Here is a 23,888-nt window from a genome sequence, read left to right on the forward strand (position 1 = left end):
AATTGATTTCAAAAGATAAAGAAAAACTCAGTCAGCATGAAATAACCTGGAAAATGAATGCGGGTCATTTTTGACCCATGTTGTGCATTAGAAGGGGTGTGCATATGTTTTGCATCAAAGGGTTAAACACAGAGAGAGATGGCCACATTAGTTTCACATTTGAAAGCTGTCAGCTCTTGTCTTCGCAGATTCTTAAGCCAGTTACACCTACATCATCAGTCGAGTGAGCGTAGTTCAGTATGGAGGGACGCGATAGCCTTTAGTACGGTTGTTTCCCCCAGGCCTGGGGCATCTCTATCTGAGGGCTGTTCTTCACGGCAGTCCATGACAGCCGCTGGGCCCACCTCAATATTTTTACAAGGTCGGTTTGGCATGGTCGTAGTTCACAGTATTAAGAAAAAAGTGGCAAAAAAAAAGGCGTAAAAAGCAGGGCTGAAAAAGTTAATGCGATAACGCATTAACACAAATTCCATTTAATGCCACCAATTTTTTTGACGTGCGATTAACACATGCACGTTTTGTGCCCCTCCCCCACAGTTTGGAAAATGAGGACATGACATGGCATGAGCGAGCAACGTAGTGAGTAGCTGGGCGGCATAAGTCATGACAAAGTGCACTTGCGTACAGAAATCAATTCATATTGTTGCATTCTGACGGTTTACTTAAAACATTTTTTTTTAAAAAGGAAAGAAAGACGCATTAAGGTCCTGTCTGTGTGTGTCTAAGCATGCAGGCTGCACACTGGACTGAGTTTCTTTTATTCTGAAAAACTTGAGTTGTGTAAAAGCGTTTATAAATGCAGTTTTTGCTCATGAAATGTACTGCACATTCACCAGCAAGTTATTGGATTGTACTGGAAAACATCTTTATGAGCTGTGTGGTTCAACAAATGCATTTATTTGGGGTTTTTTATTATTATTTATTTAAAAAGATAGCCACTACTGTTGCCCAGAGTCACTTTTTTTTCAATATATAAAAGTTTATTACATATGGGCCTTTTCCACTATCCTTTTTCAGCTCACTTCAGCCCGACACGGCTCGCGTTTCGACTACCTCAGAGCAGCACGACTGAGCTCGCTTCAGCCCTACTCGGCACCCAAAACTCGCACGGTTTTGGAGTGGGGCTGAAGTGAGCCCAACCGAGCCGAGTGGGGCTAGGGGCGTGAGGAGACACTCCCCTGTGCACTGATTGGTGAGAAGGAGTGTCCTCACATGCCCACACACGCCCCGCGAGCACGCTGGGATCTGTAAACACCGTAAACCCGGAAGAAGAAGAATTACAACAAAGATGATGATCAGAAAACTAGAAGATGGAAGACCAACCCAAGCAAGGAAAGGCCAGCCAGTGGTCCATCGTGGAGACACAGACGTTTCTCTGTGTTGTGGCTGAGGAGCACATTCAGAAAAATCTCGCTGATGTCACTGTTTGCGCCGCCTAACGACATCACGTGACGTCCACCCACTTTCGCTAACTCCACCCAATGTGTTCACCCACTTCCAGCCAACACGGTTCAGCACAGTTGTAGTCGAAATTAGGGCTGTGCGATATATCGAATATACTCGATATATCGCAAAAACTCTGTGCGATACATAAAATTATTATATCGTAACTATTGAGTATTTTATGGTCATCTTCCGACTTGTGTTTGTTTAAAACCTTTCCCGGTGGTTTTCTCCCTGTCCCTCAGGCAGTAACGTGAGAGGCTGCCTAAGGGTAAAGAAAACAATAACGTCACGCACTCGCCAACCAATCCCGGGCGACATCTCGGTGCTGAAAGGAACTTCCGGGAAGATTTTCTAGTTTCGGTTGTGTTGCCAGATTGGGCGGTTTTAAGTGCATTTTGGCAGGTTTTGAACATATTTTGAGCTGGAAAACGTTAGCAGTATCTGGCAACACTGCCGGCGGGAAGATTTCCTGGTTCCGGTTTACAGCGCTGACTCAGTTCGTGCAATCGCTGGTGTTGCATAGGCTACCGTGTAAGCTCTGGCCATTTCAGCGACAAATTACTTCCTAAAAGAACTAGTAAGGGGTCAGTCAACTGGCATTTTTTGGATATCGCGAAGAGGACGTGGAACAGCAAATGCCAGTTTGTAAAGTGTGCAAAAAAGCCTGTCATCACGAAAGGCAGCAGCACTACAAATATGTTCCATCACCTGAAAACTCACCCGGTACAGTATGAAGAGTCTCTTAAACTCCAAACTACTTGCTCATGAGCTAAAACCCCCCACAAGCTAAACAAACGACCATAGCGGCCTCGTTCTCCAAAGCCCTCCCATATGAGAAACCGAGTCAGAGATGGAGAGCTATAACGGATGCAATCACTAACTTCATTGCCAAAGACATGATCCCAGTTAGTATAGTGGAAAAACCGGCTTCCAAAAATTACTAAACACACTCGATCCCAAACATGAGTTGCCTGGTCGCAGACATTTTACAGAGAAGGCAATACCGGAATTCTACACATCTGAGAGGCAGAGCCAGAAAACATTCAGTTCAAAAATGTGCAAAGAGAAAAATGATGTTTTGCAGATCTCTCTCTTCTCTCCCTCAATCTCTCTCTCTATTGTGAATGTTCCAGTGGTTCTCAGGAGTCAGGTTAATAGCTTGGAGATCTATTTTTAAAAATAATTTTATGAAAGAGCACTTTTCTAATTTAGGCTAAATGTCTCTCTCAGTGTTGAGCTTGCACTTTATTGGTTTGAGCTCTGAGCAGCTCTGTATTGTGTGGCCCCTTTGTTGCAATTTTCAAGATTGTTTTTGCAGTTTGTGCCACATCTTTGTTGAATAAAAATAGTCTTATTTCAACTCAATTGTGATTAATCACTAACATGAAAATTTAAAATGTGTTGTTGAAAACCACCTGTAAAGTTAACCAAGAATGTTATTTAATCTGCAGGGATTGTAGTGAAAACAGTAAAGAGTAAAAGTTAGATTTCATGGGGTCCTTTAGAGGAGATTTAAATATATCGAGATATATATCGTATATCCTGAAATGGAGAAAATGTATTGGGATATTCACTTTTTCCCCATATCGCACAGCCCTAGTCGAAATGCAACTCCAACAGCCCCACTCAGCCGCGCACGGCTCAGCCCAACTCAGCCGCGTTGGTAGTGGAAAAGCCCCAGTAGTTTGAGGCTGGAAGTAAATGTACAGAACTAGAAGAAAATACTATACTGCCCGCCCCCCCCACACACACACCAAATTGTGCTAAATGCTCAAAATTATAAAAGTTAACACTGTTTTGTCTTTTAAATGCAGTGGGGGAATAAAATACCCACCAAAAAAAAAAATTTTATATATATATATATATATATATATATATATATATATATATATATATATATAAATAAATGAATAAAGGGTGCATAAATGGCGACCGCTTAAAAGAAATGAATGCTCTGCCAGTGGCGAGTGTGGACGTTGCGTGACTCGCAGAAGATTGTCGCAGGTCGGCGAAAAAACGACTTACTAATAGATATAAAAAATAAAAGTAATTTAAGTAAGTTTAAAATGTAATTTAAATAAAAAGTAAAGTATTCATAAATTGAAGTTTGGAAGCACCTCTGTTTTTGGGCTGAGGAGAAGTTTGAAAGGGTGTACCGCGATTCTGCCTTCTTGTATCGCGATACGGATCGTGGCTCTGCGTATCGCGATTTCGATACGCATATTGTTACAGCCCTATTACTTACAATAAAATACTATGCGTTACTTTATTAAAGCTGTTTTCATCTGGCACGCTGCTCGTTCAGCCTTTCTTTACTCTGCTTTAGTGTGGGGCGGGGAGACGCGAGACAACGGCACAGTAAGCCAATCAGAGTAGATTTGGACAACATACGTAGGTAGGCCACGCCTACTGCACTACTGCGCGCTCTTTCAATCAGAAGACACCGCGATGGCGAGCGGTCAGCCCAGCACTGCGCTTTCACATTGGAAATACAGCCATTGCTTTTCATTACTTGAAATAAAAGGCAAAAATGTCGACGTTCGATGCACATTATGTCGAGGAACAAAGCGTTTGTCCTCGTCAGTGGCCAGTAATTAGTAACCATTTTAATAACTACGAAAATATATTAAATTTGATAGATGTCTTCTCACATTGTCCCACAAAAATATTAATATAGTGTAGACAATGTTACTGATGGGTTCTGTTAAGTGTCCATTTCAGTCATTAAACACATTTAACATTCACTTTTATTATGATTACACTAATTGAATTTAATTTTGTTTTTTTTGGGGGGGTGGGGGAACAAAATGTAACGGAATAATTACTTTCCCTGGTAATTAGTTACTTTAATGACAAAGTAACTCCGTTACTAACTCAGTTACTTTTTGGGAAAAGTAACTAGTAACTATAACTAATTACTTTTTGAAAGTAACGTGCCCAACACTGCTTGTCAGTTAAACAACGGTTCACGTGAATTAACAAAAATCACAGATTTTTATTGTATTTTGGAAAAATATCCTTTTTTTTTTACATACATAATTATATCTCATAATAACCCATATACCAAAATATAACCAGAAGATAATTTATGAACAAAGGGGGAAAAAAAAAAAAACTTCTGTGCACTTTCGAACCACCAAATGATAAGAACTCACCGCAGAAGCCTATGAAAGTCGTCATCAAACTGAAAACAACCGATCAAGAACTTCAGGGCATCCCGCTGCTCCAGCTCATTTTTATAACGATCTCTGAAGTGAAGTTGGACATCATCTATTAATTTGTCCACATACGTAAGCGTCAGGATTTTTTGAAAACCCACCTAAATCAGAAGGAATAACAAGACATGATGAAAAGCATAAGGGAGGAGATAAAGTTGTAGACAAACTTAGCACAGCCTTAAAATAACTGTGCTCTAAAAACGTATTTTGAAGTAATAAGTCACTTACCACAAACACAAGCTCAAATTCATTGTCCAGTTTGTATTTAAGATTCAAGGCATTGTGGAAGAAGGGACTATTCCCAGCACGTTCCTGAAAACATGAAAGCACTTTGCTTTAGAAAACCACCAGATGTTTAAGTATTAAAAAAAAAAAAAAAATCAGGCATATATCAGATGCTCGCTGGACGTGCTGTGAAAACTCTGCATGCAGAAGCTCATCCAAGGTTCCATACCTGTCACTGCTTAACGCTTGAATATTTTCTATCATGAATACCATCATTAAAAATGTTCTCTTTTCTGCTTTCCAAAGAGATTTCTCTCATTATAGGGGTGTTCACACGGCAACTTTTACTCCGGTGTAGCACCGCGGCTGCCCCGGTAGAGCGTTCACACGGTACAAAGTTATAGCGGTGTAGCCCCTGAAAGCTGCTTAAACCGGTGCAAATCTAACCCTGCTCGGGAGGTGGTTTAAGAAATTTACTCCAGAGTAAATGCTAGTTTGCAGGGCAGCACCGATATAAAATGGGACGTCTGAACGCTACAGAGGTAGACTCGCTACGCGTGAGGAGAGTTGATTACATACAGGCATTGCATAATTTGCATCCTGGTATTCTGCGCTTCCAAAATGGCGAATATCAACAACAACAGAACTGCGTGTCTTCCAGTATTGCCAGATTGGGCGGTTTTAAGTGCATTTTGGCGGATTTGAACATATTTCCGGCTGGAAAACGTGAGCAGTATCTGGCAACACTGGTGTCTTCATCCACGTTGTTTTCCCGGCGCTTGGGGATGCCATGACAACCGGGAAAAGGAAGTACATCTTCACGCATGCGCATATTTCATTTCCGCATTATTACTATCGTATAGCACGGTCACAAAAACTGCCGTGTGAACGCAAGTGGGGCTGCACCGGTGCTAACACGCTTCTCTCTAGTAAGCAGGTTTGTGACGTGTGAACGCTCCACAAAATTTACACCGGTGTAAGATATATCGCAACAAAATACATCGGTGCAGCATCGATGCAAATATGTGCCGTGTGAACACCCCTTATGATCTGCTCAGTACTTTGGGAGGAACAGCAGGTTCTTTCCTTTTTGAGTCACGGGAAAGTGATCAGGCTCTCTCTTTTCTGATCGGTTTCCAACTGGATTACTCGTGAATATCAACCCGATAACTTTTACAGAGCCTAATCTAGGAATTTGAAAATAGGGGACAGAAAATATTAACATTGATAAAAATATCCCCCATTTGTTCCAGTTAGTGGGGACAGAAAAATAAGTAATACATTGGTAGATATTTTCAAGAGTATATCTATAAACAGAACAGTTTTATTAATCTTTACTTTTAGAACATCATTAACATAATACTAAATTGAACTTAAGGGCAATTCCATGTAAATGTCAACCTCACCATGCAAAAATAAAGCAGCATGTAATACATCAAAACCACTCCCAGAGATCTCACCTAGGCCTGTATTTTACAGATGTGAATAAGTTGAACCAATTTGTAACCAACCTAATATGTCACTGTCAGTCTCTCTTTCTTATAATGTAAACCCCAAGCTAAAATCAACTTTGATCATGTACAATTCTATATTATTGCCACAAGCCACAGAAATGTATGCTAAAATCCACAAAACAGCAAAACAATAGCCATCCTAAATATTATTTAAGAACTTTGATAGTTTTAGCTGATATTTAGAGAGTTTTTCAAAGGGTTATGGTGGTTAAATTGCTGATTTTCTAAACATATGCCATGTCTATTTCAGACGCGTCACATCCATAACGGAATTTCGTCACATCCATAACGCTGACTTTTCCTTCCGAAACTCTGCATGAAATACAAAATATTTTAAACAAAGATTTTTTAATATTCACCTTGGACCCCTCTATCAAATGGATATCTCCATTTCGACATTAGGTTTACAATTTCACAGAGTTTGATAAAAATGTACAGTCACCCAAGAAAAGTGATACTTTTTCTGTCACATCCATAACGCATCTTTTATTGGCATTTTCTGGCATGCCCTAGATGTACTATGGGAATTGTTCTTGTTCTATCACTTCTCCAGTATGGCACAGCCTTAAAATATGCAACACCTGTTTAAATACTGGGAGACAATAAAACATGCACTGGGTCATTTGTTGCCATTTTGAGTTCAAGTGTCACGTCCATAACGCTGGAATTGCTCTTAACAAGAAAAATGAAACAAATTACTAAAAAAAAACAAAAAACTAGCAATCATGTAGAATGTGTAAGATTACCAGGACTACAAAAATGCAGAAAAATAGGCTTTACTTATCCAAATGCACCTGTTGGTTCAAAAGTTAAAGTGCAGAGAACCTCACAGCACAACATGAAGTTACCTTAAAATATAATATAAATGCCTCAGCTTTCATGTAAGAAAAAAAAAACCTATTAATACTAGTACTGTGTGCAGGAAGTCTCTCCTGAAGACTAAATTAAACAATAATTATAAACTAAAAATAAATGGCTCAGGCTTCATAGAAGAAAAAGAAAAAAATTTGAACAGAATCTCACAGTATGATGCTGAAGCTGCCTAAACAATGGAAAATAAAATACCATTTTGGCAAAAATGTTGGCATCCATTAATTTTTAAGTAAAAAAAAAAAATAAGTGCACACAGTGCTTCACTGTAAACATAACACTTTCAGTAACAGAATTTAAGCCTATCCATGCAATGTTGCCAGATACTGCTGACGTTTTCCAGCCTAAATATGTTCAAAACCCACCAAAATGCACTTAAAACCACCCAATCTGGCAACACTGCGTACATGCTGCTTCTCTTGAACGTATACACGGAAGTAAGGCGGAAGGTAGTTTGTCGACATCACCGCAAGACGACGCCAACGATTGGCCAAATTTGCAGGAAAGTTGCGGTGATTGGATATAATTGCAACACCGCCCTGAATTCATGGGGATTGGTTGAATTTGCGTTGAAGTTGCAAATCGCGAAATCCTGGAGGCTCTGAATGTTATGTTTGGATGAGACAGAAATTTTTAAAACACTTCACACGATTGGTTGAGATACACTGTCTTCCAGTTCAGTGACCAATGATATAATAGTTCACAAAACTGTTTTACCCGCTAAATAAACTATTCGGAATACTTCGGTCCTTTCCGATAGGTGTGTAAACAACGCTGTATTTACCGCAGTGCTTGCTAGCGGGTGCTGACAAATTGATACGCACAAGATTCAGTAAAACGCGACTACACGCTCTCTACTTATAAATGCGCGACAAAATGAATAGATACGCGATATCACTCTCGCGCCCAAAAAGTGGATGTGCGACAGACAGATAAAAAACGCGTATTATCGCGCATTACGCGCCCTAGATTAGGCTCTGTTTTATAGGGATGTTCCCTCGCTGTTTCTGATGAAGTATTCAGCAAAATTTTCCATCAGCTAGTTTTGATGTTATGATTCATGGGAAACTTTGAAGTGAGTTTTCATAGCTTCAGAGATGCCTACCCCAAATTTTGAATTTCAGTATTCTTGAAAACATTTTTCAGTATTTTGGAATGACTTTCAGCAACATTAATTTATGCGCATTTCCATTATAAAGAGGTGTATATACCAATGTTTAACATTTAAATTATTAAAAAGGACTGTTTGGTGTGAATTGAATAAACAAAACACAAGCAGCCATCTCAATTGAATTTCCACTCAACAAATTTCTAGAGCATACAATATATCACATTTTTATAAATACAATAGTGTTCCCTGTTTGCAGACATTAAGGTTGACTACCAATCATTGGTATTGAATGTAACTCCTCAAAAGTATTATATTATATTGCCTGGCAAAATGTTCTACCTGTTAACGGATTCTAATAAAATTAAAAAAAAAAAAATTTTAAATCTTATTTCATGCCAAAGAGAGTCTGACATTGTTATCTTAATGTCCCAATATATAAATACTTCAGCATAGAAAAAGTAAAAACAGAAAATTGGCGGAGAAAATGACAGAAAATGGGAAACGAGAGCGCCCGAAAGGGAAAACCGAGCCGAGCCGCCATTTTGAATCCTCATTCACGGCTGTAATGCAAATGGCTTCCTCCTCGGTATACAAGTGCACTTCCATGGCAGGAAAAAAAAAAAAAACTACACTTTGCCACCTATGTAGTCCCCTATTTATACAAATAGGAGTCATTCAGGTTTCAGCCATGTTTTTGCTCGGTGTTCGCAAGTGACAGGTTTTTCGCTTTCTCCTGAAATGTTTTATTTTATTTCTTCTTCCTCAGGGTAGTAAAACTCGCTCTAGCTGTGAACACTGTCGTTATCGCTATCCATGCTGTAAAATTAATGCTATTCTGAGAAATGCTGGCAAAAATTTAAGATTTTTGATAATCTTATAAATCTTATTTTTTTAAAAATGACAAAAAAATGCTACTATGTTTGTTGTTATTGTTATGAACGAGTGAGTCGCCAGAGGTCCGTAACCGGGGTCCGTATCGTAGGATACGGACCCGCTCGCCAGCCAATCACAGCACAGGATTTGGACCACGAAAAAAAATTACACTTACTCAAGCTGATCTTTGGCTGGATCGAGTCAAAGTTGTAATAAAAAAAAAAAAGGCACACTTAATCATCAGTGTCGCAGTTCTCAAGATTGAACCGAATTGCTGTCCTGAATCATAAAACGAATCATCCGAAGCGCAGAAAATCCACCTGCCTCCAAATAGCCCAAATATATCCCTAAACCCCTAAAGGGTTGCCAGACAGATTTTATCCTGTTTACAATAGGCGTTCCCACCGCAAAAGAGAAGCCAATCGAAACTGAAAGCGTGAAAGTGATTATCATGCCGTTACCATCCCTGTGTCCGAAATCGTTCACTCCTCTATAGTAATTCTCTATATATAGAGGACTATATAGTGAGCTCATTGGTAAAATGAAAAAACGCTTCCAGACACTAGTCAGTCGCGCTGGTATTTACATCATTACTGTTGCACAATTAAAACGTGCCAGATCAGTCGGCTGGTGGGTTTTCAAAATAAAATGCATGCATGTATTTTTGTGATAAATCCATATTATACCGAGCGCATTTCCCACATTAATCAATACAAAGTACCTCCATCTTTGGGGGGTTTTTGTTTGTTTGTTTTTTAAATCAAGGCTGAATACTTCCTTTTATTAAATCAAATTTGAGACTTTTAATTTGATTTCTTTCAGCGCGACTGCAACGTACGATGGGATATATTGCTTTGGTTAGTGACCATCGGTTGTACACTACTTTTCGTGATGCAGTGTTGGACACTGATACCCCTTTTCCACCAAATCAGTTCCAGGGCTGGTTCAGTGCTGGTGCTGGTTCACAACTCGTTCAACTTGCGAGCCAGCTGAGAACCAGTTTGCTTTTCCATCGCTCGCGGTGCTAAGGGAAGCCACATCATTACGTCGTTGTATACGTCAGTTACGTCGTTATGTTTGTATAAACTTTGGCGCGAATATCGAAGCAAAAACACGGAAGCAGCAGCAGCAACAACAATAATAATAAATGACTTCGCATTTGTACAGCTGCTGCTTCTCGTCGCTTAAAAATGGCGATCTTTTGCGGTCTTGTTATTGGTCTTAACAACTCCGCCCCCCCGCTGACGTAAGCGGTTCTTTCCTCTGGCCCAGCAGAGAGTTGGTGCTAGCCTGGAACCGGTTTTTCTGGCCCCAGAGCCAGTTCTTTGTCAGTGGAAACAGAAAACCCGGTTCCAAACTAAGCACTGGCCCTGAACCAGCCCTGGAACTGCTTTGGTGGAAAAGGGGCAAGAGGGCACTATATAGGATGTAAATAATCCTCACTATTGTTTGACAGCACTACAAAACGGTGACCTCACTATATAGTGAGTAGGGAGCGATTTCGGACACAGGGCATGTGAATAGTCTCATGAATGCGGAAGTGCACGCTCAGGTGTGACTGAGGAAGGTGACAAGCTTTGTGTTTCATCTAATTTAGGTAATTTAAAAACCATAATGATTTGGCAGTGGGCACATAGGAAAGTGTAAAATTTGTCAATATGTTTACCAGACTTATATGATAAATATCTTCGAGTTTCTCTCAATACATCACCTACTCATTCTAAACCTGCAAAGTACAACCAAATCTACTTGCACATAATGCCATGAAATAATGGATGTGTGCCATAAAGATCGATTACAAGTATTAAGGGCCTCTGCATGCTCTTGCGACAAGGCTTTCGCAGATAGCTTTTCGCAGACCGTTGTAATTTATCGTTGAGCGGGGAGTAATAGGCGTGCGCGATGTTATTCACCGCCACAACGCAAGGGGGCGCGAAGTCGCTAGGAGTAGTTGGTGGGTGTGGTTAGTGGAGTGTTTATCCTCCGGTTACTTATAATGACTAGAACTTTTTTTTTTTTATAATGACTAGAACTGGAGTCGTATAGATGTACGTACTTCCTCACTTCCTCAATCAACCGCTCTTCGTGCTGCTCCATCTTCGCTCGTGTTTTTAAAAATGCCGGTCGTGAAAACAAACCAAACCGGGAAAGTAGGGAAGCGGAAGTGCGTGTACAGCGGATGTAGAGTGGACCAATCAGAGCCCTCTTGTCTGCGAGGCTTCTGCGGTGGTCACAATTTTTGGGAGGTGCGCGCAGAGCGTCTGCGAAGGTGGGGGGGCTACGCAGACACTGTCTGCGACGCTATCTGCAAGGACTGGGTTGTCAGCATAAATTGACCTTTAGATCTATATTTATTCAACGTGTTCTGAAGTTACTTGACTGGGAACTGGGACCCACAGAACACTGCTTGGTTACTCGCACCTGATAACCCGGAAACAACGACTGCACGCTACTGTACGTCCAGCCAGCAATGGCTGCTCCCCGTGGTTCTGCCTCCGCGGGAATAAAACCGTCCACAGAAGTGCTTTTACGTTGCTTTTTTGACCGAATGTGCGCGTCTTTTGTCTATAAGTAATGCATAAAGCATGATTAAATGTTCTAAGCATGAGCAGTACTGGTACACTAACTGTTCAAGCATCAATCAAAGCAAATTCCTTGTACAGTATGTGGCTCATGTACAAGGAATTTGCTTTGATTGGTGCTTGAACAGTTAAGATAGAAGAATTTAAAAAAGTCGTTACATAAATACAATTAAAAATAAGAAGAATCAGAATCCAGTTTATTGCCAAGGACGTTCTTGTGTGAGAATGCACTTGGCAATAAACTTGATTCTGTGATCTTGAGTCCACACTTCAGGTAGTCATTAACTGCAAAGGATTTGCATTCAAATACTTAAAAAATAATCGTTATATTTATATAAATTGCTTGTTTGTCCAACTACTTTTGAGCCTGTGAAAATGGAGGGAAGATGTAAATAAAAATGGCTGCAATTCCTAAATATTTAATGCAATATTTTTGTTAATCCCACTGAATTAAAGCTGAATGTCTACACTTGCTTTATTTCAAATCCACTGTTGTGGTATAAAGAGGCAAAATTACAAAAGTTATGGCACTGTCTAAATACTATGGACTAAAGTATATATTTATTGGCACAGACACGAACTCGTCGAAATAACATCTACCTCCGAGAAGATTTTTGTTGGTTGCTGTTTACTCATCAGATCAGCTCTATGAGCTTTGCTTTTCTGGAATTTTGGACGGGTCATCAAATGCAAGTCAGCTGCATGCGCCTGGTCGATTACAGGTGATTTTAGTCGATCAACAACATGCGCGAGTATGATGAAAATCAGTGTTTCCGAAAGTTAAGATTGATTAACAAGGCCCCATGTTTTAAAAACATTTTAAAGCCGTTTCTAAACTTAACAAGCAACTCAAACACGTTATATACAAGTTTGTTTAGGGGTGTATAGGTTCTTGGCTCGAGCCCAGTGACCAATAGGGGCCTTTCTGTGTGGAGTTTGCATGTTCTCCCCGTGGGTTTCCTCCGGGTGCTCTGGTTTCCCCCCCCACAGTCAAAAGACATACAGTTAGGTTAACATGGGGCAGCCTCGGCCTGAGATTGGGCTGAAGTGCCCTTGAGCAAGGCACCTAAACCCCAACTGCTCCCCGAGCGTTGTAGCATAGCATAGCATAGCTGCCCACTGCTCTGCGTATGTGCGTGTGCTCATTGTTCACTTGTGTACATTCACTGCTTCAGATGGGTTAAATGCAGAGGTACAGTGGTGCTTGAAAGTTTGTGAACTCTTTAGAATTGTCTATATTTCTGCATAAATATGACCTAAAACAACAGATTTACACACAAGTCCTAAAAGTAGATAAAGAGAACCCGGTTAAACAAATGAGACAAAAATATTATACTTGGTCGTTTATTTATTGAGGAAAATGATCCAATATTACATATCTGTGAGTGGCAAAAGTATGTGAACCTCTAGGATTAGCAGTTAATTTGAAGGTGAAATTAGAGTCAGGTGTTTTCAATCAATGGGATGACAATCAGGTGTGAGTGGGCACCCTGTTTTATTTAAAGAACGGGGATCTATCAAAATCTTCACAACACATGTTTGTGGAAGTGTATCATGGCATGAACAAAGGAGATTTCTGAGGACCTCAGAAAAAGCGTTGTTGATGCTCATCAGGCTGGAAAAGGTTATAAAACCATCTCTAAAGAGTTTGGACTCCACCAATCCACAGTCAGACAGATTGTGTACAAATGGAGGAAATTTAAGACCATTGTTACCCTCCCCAGGAGTGGTCGACCAACAAAGATCACTCCAAGAGTAAGGCGTGTAATAGTTGGCGAGATCACAAAGGAGCCCAGGGTAACTTCTAAGCAACTGAAGGCCTCTCTCACATTGGCTAATGTTAATGTTCATGAGTCCACCATCAGGAGAACACTGAACAACAGTGGTGTGCATGGCAGGGTTGCAAGGAGAAAGCCACTGCTCTCCAAAAAGAACATTGCTGCTCGTCTGCAGTTTGCTAAAGATCACCTGGACAAGCCAGAAGGCTATTGGAAAAATGTTTTGTGGATGGATGAGACCAAAATAGAACTTTTTGGTTTAAATGAGAAGCGTTATGTTTGGAGAAAGGAAGACACTGCATTCCAACAACCTTATCCCATCTGTGAAACATGGTGGTGGTAGTATCATGGTTTGGGCCTGTTTTGCTGCATCTGGGCCAGGACGGCTTGCCATCATTGATGGAACAATGAATTCTGAATTATACCAGCGAATTCTAAAGGAACACGTAAGGACGTCTGTCCATGAACTGAATCTCAAGAGAAGGTGGGTCATGCAGCAAGACAACGGCCCTAAGCACACAAGTTGTTCTACTAAAGAATGGTTAAAGAAGAATAAGTTAATGTTTTGGAATGGCCAAGTCAAAGTCCTGACCTTAATCCAATTGAAATGTTGTGGAAGGACCTGAAGTGAGCAGTTCATGTGAGGAAACCCACCAACATCCCAGAGTTGAAGCTGTTCTGGATGGAGGAACGGGCTAAAATTCCTCCAAGCCGGTGTGCAGGACTGATCAACAGTTACCGGAAACGTCTAGTTGCAGTTATTGCTGCACAAGGGGGTCACACCAGATACTGAAAGCAAAGGTTCACATACTTTTGCCACTCACAGGTATGTAATATTGGATTATTTTCCTCAATAAATAAATGACCAAGTATAATATTTTTCTCTTATTTGTTTAACTGGATTCTCTTTATATATACACTTTTAGAATAGAGAGAACGCAATAAAGGTCTCTTGGCTTGGCAAATACAAATTAAAAACATTTTAAAATAAATAAGGGTCATTCCACGTCAATTCAACCGGGGCCCACGCACTTAGGTCTCAAATTCGGAAAAAAAAAAAAAAAAAACACCAGATGTACCCATGTTACCTAGGAGAACCACTGTAAATTTATTTGAATCTAAGATGTATACTTTCCATGTTACAGCCAGTTTTACTTTGGGGGGGGCAATTTGGGTGCAGTTTTACTGGGTGCAGGTATCCTCTCAATATTGAGAGTAACCACAGGTACCCCTAAAATCACGGAATCATTGAAATTGAAAAGGATCCCTCCACCCCTGCACAGGCGCTCTCAGGTGATCATGTCAGGGCAAAATTGGCCTTTGGTTATTTACTCTTTACATTAATGTTATAGAAAACATACTGCTCTCAATGGTGCATTTTGCCCATGTTCAGGGTGGAAAATAAAAAAGAAAGATTCGAGTAAGACAAGCCAAATTGGTGTTTTTAAAAAGAAGGGATCATGGAGAATAAAGAAAAAAATATTTTAAAAATCTGTGCACATTCCCACAAGGTGTTACGGTGCTCTGAAAATGACATCCAAAATGATTTGTCAGACTTGTGAGGTCTTCTGTTCAAACACTGATAGAGTTTCCTTTCTGTTTATTGCTTTTTTTTTTTGAGAGCGTGTTTCTACTTCTCAATAAGGGAAAAAAAAAAATCAAGAGCCTATGTTGGGTAAAAATATGTCTTCTGAAGGCCTAAACAGAGCGCAGCCAAAAACTCCACTAAAATTTTGATCATCTTTGAGGGAGTGCTATGACCATGCAGGATCATCCAGACCCAGAATGACAGTTTTGCTACATACTATTCCTATTTATGGACCAGCATGCAAAATTTGAGCCTCCTGCATGGTTTAGTTCTTGAGCTGTGGGCTTGTGAACTTTGACAAAAAATAAAAAAGGAGTCTGAACAAAATTGACACCCCCCTCCCCCAGTAAAACTGGCTGTAACATGGAAAGTATACATCCAAGGGCGCAGATGGCACTGGGGACCAGATTTATAGTGACCCCTATCTGTCCCCCCCCCACCGTCCCTACGTAAGGCGCCAAACATAGGTAGAAAAAGTGACGATTAATGTTCCGTTAGTTAGACTAACTTATGCCGCTTTTCCACTACCAACGCGGCTGAGTTGGGCTGAGCCGAGCCGTGCTGAGTTGGGCTGAGTCGAGCTGAGCGGGGCTGTTGGAGTTGCATTTCAACTACAACCGTGCTGGCTGGAAGTGGGTGGACACATTGGGTGGAGTTAGCGAAAGTGGGTGGACGTCACGTGATGTTGTTAGGTGGCGCAAACAGTGACATCAGTGATCTTTTAAGCGGTAGTCTCACGACCCGGATAGTAAACAATAAACATGGAGGACATGGAGTCGTTAGTGTTGCTGGTCTTGGTGCTGTGGCTTGTTGTCACCGACAACGCCAACAGATACTGGCAAGAGCGTATAGATGAGGCGAGGCGCATAAGGCTTCATAATTCTCGTAATTCTTCTTCTTCCGGGTTTGCGGTGTTTACAGATCCCAGCGTGCTCGCGGGGCGTGTGTGGGCATGTGAGGACACTCCTCCTCACCAATCAGTGCACAGGGGAGTGTCTGCTCACGCCCCCAGCCTCACTCGGCACGGTTTGGCTCGCTTCAGCCCCACTCCAAAACCGTGCGAGTTTTGGGTGCTGAGTAAGGCTGAAGCAAGCTGAGTCGTGCTGCTCTGAGGCAGTTGAAACGCGAGCCGTGTCGGGCTGAAGTGAGCTGAAAAAGGGTAGTGGAAAAGGGCCATTACATTGCAGCACAAAGTTGAAATGGCAGCAGCAGTAGCCTTGTCTGTGATCAATCCACATTACACCGATTCAAAAAGGGGAAAGGCTGGAGCAGATCCTTGCAGAGTTGGGAAAGCATGGTGTTCAATTTTTCACGTAATTCTCGGTTAATAACACTGCACAGCTCATCCATTTGGTGTTTCTGCTACGACTAATGGTGCGTTCAGTTGTACTCGTAAGTTGGAAGTTTGAAGTCGGAAAAGCATTGAAATCCAGCATCTCCCAGCATAAACGCTGGGGTTTTCGTTTCATTTCATTAACTGTCCATTTTTTTTCGAATTCCATGTTCCATGATGTCCCAGATTTTAAACTGGGAAGCGGCGGAGAGATGTTTTTGGGACCTACTGAGTCTGCTTCGAGACGGTAAATTTGTTTGGCTGCAGGGGGAATTTTTTTCTCTATCAATTTTGTTTATTGGAAAAAAATACTTTTTATTTTTATTTGTGTGAATCTGTTGTTCAAGTGTTTATACTTCTGTTTTCATACACATTTTATGTTTCTAATCATTTACATGAAGGCACGAGTGTGAATCATTTCCATTTTTTTTAATTAATTTTTGGACATTCCCCTTTTTGTTAGAAGTTACAGTTAAAGTTTCTGTGATGAGATTCTTCATCCTGCTTAGATCAGCAAATGTTTAAATAAAACATGCAGAAGACATGAAGTTTTGGAGCGTGATCAACATACCAGACAAATAACAATTTGATCATGTATGGCTAGTGTTGACCAGGTAGGCCTTTGTCTACCAATGTTCATTCAGTTAGAAAACTCACAATTCTAATGTATATTGAAGCTATATGCATTTACACAAAATGGAATCATTTGCTGACAGCTCAGTCCCCCCCAGTTCAAAAATCCTATCTGCGCCCCTGTATACATCTTACACTACGTTCAGACTGCAACCTGAAACGACCCATATCCGATTTGTTGTGAAATCCGATTTTTTTTTGTTAGGCCGTTCACATTACCAATTATATGAGACTTGTATGCGATCTCCAATATGAACGGAAAACGACCCAAAAGTGTCCCGCATGCGCAAATTGACACGTAATAAGCACATCTACGTAATACGTAAACAAAAAAAAAAAGCGCACTCTTCAAGTTTAATGATTTTTGTTTGTTTGTTTAATTATCTGGTTAGTGTTAAAGTGTGAGGTCTCGTGTGTGTTTTTGTTTCTGAACTGAAATGAAAACGTGTAGCCTGGTAACGAGGGTTGACTCCTAAATGTCTCTCTAATTTCTATACAAGTGCACTACATGTTACTAGGAAGTAATGGATTTTTAAACTCTATATAGTGCACTCGAGCTTCAGTAGGCAGTCGTTTGGGATACGGCCGCTGTATTACCAAACTCTTAATTCAGGCTTAATAATTTGCACATATTTATTTCGTCATATTAATAAACTTTTTCTACATTTTTATAAATATTTATTTAGATTGTTTATAGCCAGCTGAATTCTGCAACTTCTCTCAGCGCTGGCTCAAGGTGCAGAAACACCAGTGCAGTTTGCGATGGAGATGAGGCGAGACCTGGCGATGTGGTTTTTGTGGCGGCGGCGGCGGAACTCACACAATCATCTGATTAATGTGGGCAGCAGACTAATGAGACCGAAGGTGTCAAATTACTGGAAATTTCCAGAACAATCTTGTAATACAGGATGGTTTAAGTTATAAATCAGTTATAGAAACTGTTTTATTTATTCAGACTAACAGATCAACATCCAGGTCCCTACCAAATCCACCATTAGCTTGATCAATTCTATAAAAAAGTCTATTTAAATTCTGAAAACTACAAATGTTGCTGTTTTCCACCAAAGAAGCGGGATTAGCCAACGCAGAATAGTGACGTTTGTCTCTTGTTGATGACGTGTAGGCCGCATGAATGCGAGCTGTCCGGTCAGACTGCAGTCGCATGTGAAAATATCGGATCTGTGTCGTTCAGATTGTCAATAACAAATCGGATATGGGTCGTTTCAGGGTGCAGTCTGAACGTAAATAAATGTACAGTGGTTCTCCTAGGTAACATGGGTACATCTGGTGATTTTTTCAGAATTTTTTGAGACCTAAGTGCGCGGGTCCCGGTTGAATTGCTGTGGAATGACCCATAAATTGCAAATGTGTGCTAACTGAACACTGATCTGTTAAAATAGTAACAAATGAACGTGTTCATGTTCTTGCCTATTACACAGTTACAGACTTTGGGTTAATTTATCCACTTTTACTTCAAGACTCACTCAGCACTAGCAAGTCCAGGGAACACGAAGGAACAACGCATTCCATAAAATATCTCCCAACTTTCAAATCCTCGCAAAGGCAGCTGTGTGTGGAGTCTCACCTGCAGGATGACGGAGCGGATGAGAGCGTTCACAGGGCCTGTAAAGCACTCGGTTACCCCGGCGCCCTGAAAACACCACAACACGAAACCTCCTTTACTGAAGATGGCGAAGAAGTCCAACATGTTCCAAACGCAGACTTAAATTAACACAATGAAAAACAGAACAAACTCCAGCAAAATAGGAACAAAAAGCTTTTTAAAATCTGTGAGAACTAAACGTCGTATGAACCAACTGAGGTGTTTATTTTCCCACTGAATTCCTGACCGGTAGTCGCAGCTATTCGTTAGCCACGTCAGTAGCAAAACCAGGAAATGACTTCTTCTTCTTCTCTTTTTGGGTTTTTATAGGTGCATTACCGCCACCTACTGGATTGGAGTGTAGAACAGAAGCCAGGAAATGACGTTTACTTCCTGGAAAAAAAAATTTTAATCACCTTTTTTTTTCCCATGTTTTTTTTTTTATTTCCAAAAACATTCAAAATACAAACAAATAGAGCACATATATATATATATATATATATATATATATATATATATATGGGCGGCACGGTGGTGTAGTGGTTAGCGCTGTCGCCTCACAGCAAGAAGGTCCTGGGTTCGAGCCCCGGGGCCGGCGAGGGCCTTTCTGTGTGGAGTTTGCATGTTCTCCCCGTGTCTGCGTGGGTTTCCTCCGGGTGCTCCGGTTTCCCCCACAGTCCAAAGACATGCAGGTTAGGTTAACTGGTGACTCTAAATTGAGCGTAGGTGTGAATGTGAGTGTGAATGGTTGTCTGTGTCTATGTGTCAGCCCTGTGATGACCTGGCGACTTGTCCAGGGTGTACCCCGCCTTTCACCCGTAGTCAGCTGGGATAGGCTCCAGCTTGCCTGCGACCCTGTAGAAGGATAAAAGCGGCTAGAGATAATGAGATGAGATGAGATGAGATGAGATATATATATATATATATATATATATATACAGATCCAAAAAACATCAAAGAAGTAAAACACACACATAGCAATAAAGTAAAAAGTATGAACAAAAAAGGGGCTACTTAACTATCTTTACATATGTTAATCGAGTAAATCAAAGTCATCCAAAAAGGATATAAAATAACCAACATCCTTATTTTCAACTAACTTTAAAGATTTGGCAAAAAACTTGAGGTCATTCTTCCAGTGTGTAACATAAGGTTTAGTTTTTTAAAAAAAAACGACATTTGTGAATAAAGTGTTTACCTAAAAGTAGTAAATTATTAATACCATATTCAGTTTTGTTATTATTTAAAAACACTCCAAATTTAATTTCTTTAATGGATAAAGGGGCAAACTGAATCCCCCTAGACTGTAGCCAAGCCTGAAAATCAATCCAAAATCTTTGTATTAAATCACATAGAAAGAAAAGATGTTCCAAATCCTCCTCCTCTGTTTCACAAAACACACATTTACCAGTTTCAAATTTAAATTTCTTCTTAAGAAATTCTTTGGTTGGGTAAATTCTATTCAAAATTTTGAACTGTATTTCTTTCGCTTTGAAGGGAATTAGAAAGGAGAGATATTTAGTTCTAATCTTTTTAATTTCTGCTGTTTCAAAATCTTTTAATATGTAATCTCTTTTGACAGAATTAGGAAAGCAAATATTTTGTAAGGAACATCTTAAAAATTTGTTATCGCACTTTTTATTACAAAATTCGGCACCTTCAATCCAAAGTTGTCTCAGTCTAGGAGAAATATCAGAGTACACCATATCCTGTTCCACCATAGTTCGGATTGGTACAGGAATAGCCTTTACGATTTGGTTGTATTTTCTTTTTGTACATTGAATCTGAAATTTCTGACAGAAATGACCATGTTGTAAAATCTGTCCATCATTCATAAAGTGAGCAATAGCCCACACACCTTTGGAAAACCATTCCTCAATAAAAATAGATTTTCTATTAACCAATATATACCTATTATTCCACACTGGGCTATTATGAGGGGTAAAATTATGCTTAAATATTATTTTACAATAAAGGAGGACCTGTTGATGAAAGTCAGAAAGTGTCTGAGGAAGTTTATTTAACTCAAAATCACATTTTAATAGGAAGTCGATTCCACCGAGCTTATTGAAAATGAGGTTGGGTATGTAATACCAGATAGAGTGACTATTATTTAGAAAAGACTTTAGCCATTTAAGTTTTAGTACACCGTTCATGATGTCAAAATCTATTGCATTTCCCCCTCCCTCACCATAGGGTTTGATTAGATCATCTTTACCTATATAATGACATTTGTTCTTCCAAATGAAGTTAAAGTTTAATCTATTAAATGTTTTTATCATTCTTTTTGAAATAGGGAGGGAATACGCAGGATAAATTAATCTAGAGAGACTCTCCATTTTGGTCAGTAATATCCTGCCAAACTTCCTGGAAATGTATGAGCACATCTTTTTGTCAAAATAAACGTTGGATATCTCCAAATTTATACTGATGGATCAAAAGATGTATTAAGTGGTAAATGTAGCATTGGAATTTATATTCCAGAATTCAAAAAAACATATGGCTATAGACTGAATAATTTCCTATCAGTTTACTCAATTGAAATGGCTGGAATTCTTTCTGCATTAAGATGGATTGAAGAAATCAAACCACTCAAGTCAGTTATATGTACAGATTCAGTGTCAGTTTTACAAAGTTTTTTATCAGGTAACTCAACAAGGGAAGACTTAGTAATTGAAGTTAAACATCTCTTAGCTCACATAAGGAATATGGGACTTACTATTGAGTTTTGTTGGGTACCAGCCCATATAGGAATTAAAGGCAATGAAATAGCAGACCACATAGCCAAAGAATCCATTGATAAAAAACAGATAGACATTCATATTCCACTGGGAAAAGGAGAAGCTAAAGCTTTAATTAAAACAGAGATTATGAAAAGATGGCAAAAAGAGTGGGAAACAGAACCCAAAGGTAGACAATACTTTAATATGCAGAGTCAGGTCTGGGGGAAAAGAATAACATCAATGGGATTTAACAGAAATGAGGAGGTAGTATATACAAGATTAAGACTGGGACACACAGGTCTTAACGCAACATTACAGATATTAGGTAAAAGTGATGGTCTTTGTCAAGGATGTAGAGTTAAGGAAGATGTTGAGCATGTTTTATTCCATTGTCGTAAATACAGTTCTCAAAGACAGAAATGGTTGGAGCTTGAAGCAGGTTCAGACATTCACAACATACTAAAGGAAGAAGGAATACAGCGAAATAGAATTAAAGCACTAATCATTTATCTTAATGATACAGGTCTAATGAAAAGAATATATATATATATATTTTTTTTGTAGCCTAGTAATCTGACATAGAATCTGTCCAGTCCCTTCACACACTCCTGTACAGTAGGTGGCGGTATACACAGATTGTGACAATCTGCCATTAAAAGAAGAAAATAAACGTTTTTTCTCACAGGGTTACATTCGCGTTTAATCCACGACATAAAAAAAAACGTTCAAAAGTTTGGGGTCACTTTGAAATGTCCTTATTTTTGAAAGAAAAGCACTGTTCTTTTCAATGAAGATCACTTTAAACTAATCATAAATCCACTCTATACATTGCTAATGTGGTAAATGACTATTCTAGCTGCAAATGTCTGGTTTTTGGTGCAATATCTCCATAGGTGTATAGAGGCCCATTTCCAGCAACTCTCACTCCAGTGTTCTAATGGTACAATGTGTTTGCTCATTGCCTCAGAAGGCTAATGGATGATTAGAAAACCCTTGTACAATCATGTTAGCACAGCTGAAAACAGTTGAGCTCTTTAGAGAAGCTATAAAACTGACCTTCCTTTGAGCAGATTGAGTTTCTGGAGCATCACATTTGTGGGGTCGATTAAATGCTCAAAATGGCCAGAAAAAATGTCTTGACTATATTTTCTATTCATTTTACAATTTATGGTGGTAAATAAAAGTGTGACTTTTCATGGAAAACACAAAATTGTCTGGGTGACCCCAAACTTTTGAACGGTAGGTGCAGATCCCGGGGGGGGGGACATGACCTCCCCAATTTCTGAAAAACATGGATTGTCCCCCCCAATAAAAATCCCCTAAATTATTCAAAATTGTACAAACAAATGTATTTTCAGACAAATGATTCCCTGTGCAGTACTTTTTGAATGATGTGGCGAGCCTCTACGAAGTTGTGATTTATGGTTTTATCTGTGAAGATACTCAGTCGTCCAGGTACATAGTAATCTGTGGTTGGTAGAAGAGAGCAACTGGACTTGCTTGAAAAGTCTTGAAGACGTTTCGCCTCTCATCCAAAAGGCTTCCTCAGTTCTGTCTGTCTAATAGGGAGTATCAAGTATTTATCCTCTCATGGATCATAATAGAATCCGAATCAGAATGCTGGTGGCTGCATTGTAGGTGGCTGATAGATGTCATAGACACCCACCTCTGTTCAGTGATGGTCGTTCCAGGTTGACAAAAATGAACGATCCTCTCTGGCTAAGATGTCTGCCAGTTTTCTGGAAGTCCTCTCATACTCCCGCACTAGTCGAAGGGATCTCATCCCAAAGTGCGTAGAAACATGTCTGTGAAGATACTCAGATACAAAAAAAAAAATCACTTTTGTGTCCCCCCCCCCCAATCCTGACATCGGATCTGCACCCCTGTATATATACACATATACTTGTGCAATACTACCTCTGTAATACACTTATGTTAACTGTATATCTGCAAACCTGTTAATTTATGTCTCATCTCATTATCTCTAGCCGCTTTATCTTGTTCTACAGGGTTGCAGGCAAGCTGGAGCATATCCAGGCAAGTCACCAGGTCATCACATAGACAACCATTCACACTCACGGTCAATTTAGAGTCACCAGTTAACCTAACCTGCATGTCTTTGGATTGTGGGGGAAACCGGAGCACCCGGAGGAAACCTACGCAGACAACATGCAAACTCCACACACAAAGGCCCTCACCGGCCACGGGGCTCAAACCTGGACCTTCTTGCTATAAGGCGACAGCGTTAACCACTACACCACTGTGCAGCCCATCTTATCTTATACATATATAAGATATACAATATATATATATATATATATATATATATATATATATATATATAGGGGCGGCACGGTGGTGTAGTGGTTAGCGCTGTCGCCTCACAGCAAG

At 39.9% G+C, this 23,888-nt stretch overlaps 1 protein-coding gene across 2 annotated transcripts in view; it reads right to left on the bottom strand.

The window, feature by feature from the left end:
- The window catches only part of srpra (SRP receptor subunit alpha), a 141,593-nt gene extending 122,525 nt beyond the window's left edge, over window positions 1-19,068 (bottom strand). For both annotated transcript variants that reach the window (XM_060924039.1, XM_060924038.1), the window contains exons 1-3: window positions 18,757-19,068; window positions 4,893-4,976; window positions 4,602-4,765 (exon numbers count right to left, since the gene is read on the bottom strand). In XM_060924039.1, coding sequence (XP_060780022.1) covers window positions 4,602-4,765; window positions 4,893-4,976; window positions 18,757-18,879 — 371 coding nt within the window. In that variant the 5' untranslated portion in view covers window positions 18,880-19,068. The remainder of the gene's footprint in view (window positions 1-4,601; window positions 4,766-4,892; window positions 4,977-18,756) is intronic.
- Between the last annotated feature and the right edge of the window lie 4,820 nt (window positions 19,069-23,888).

Source organism: Neoarius graeffei, chromosome 6 (assembly GCF_027579695.1).
Source record: "Neoarius graeffei isolate fNeoGra1 chromosome 6, fNeoGra1.pri, whole genome shotgun sequence".
Taxonomy (NCBI): Eukaryota; Metazoa; Chordata; class Actinopteri; order Siluriformes; family Ariidae; genus Neoarius; species Neoarius graeffei.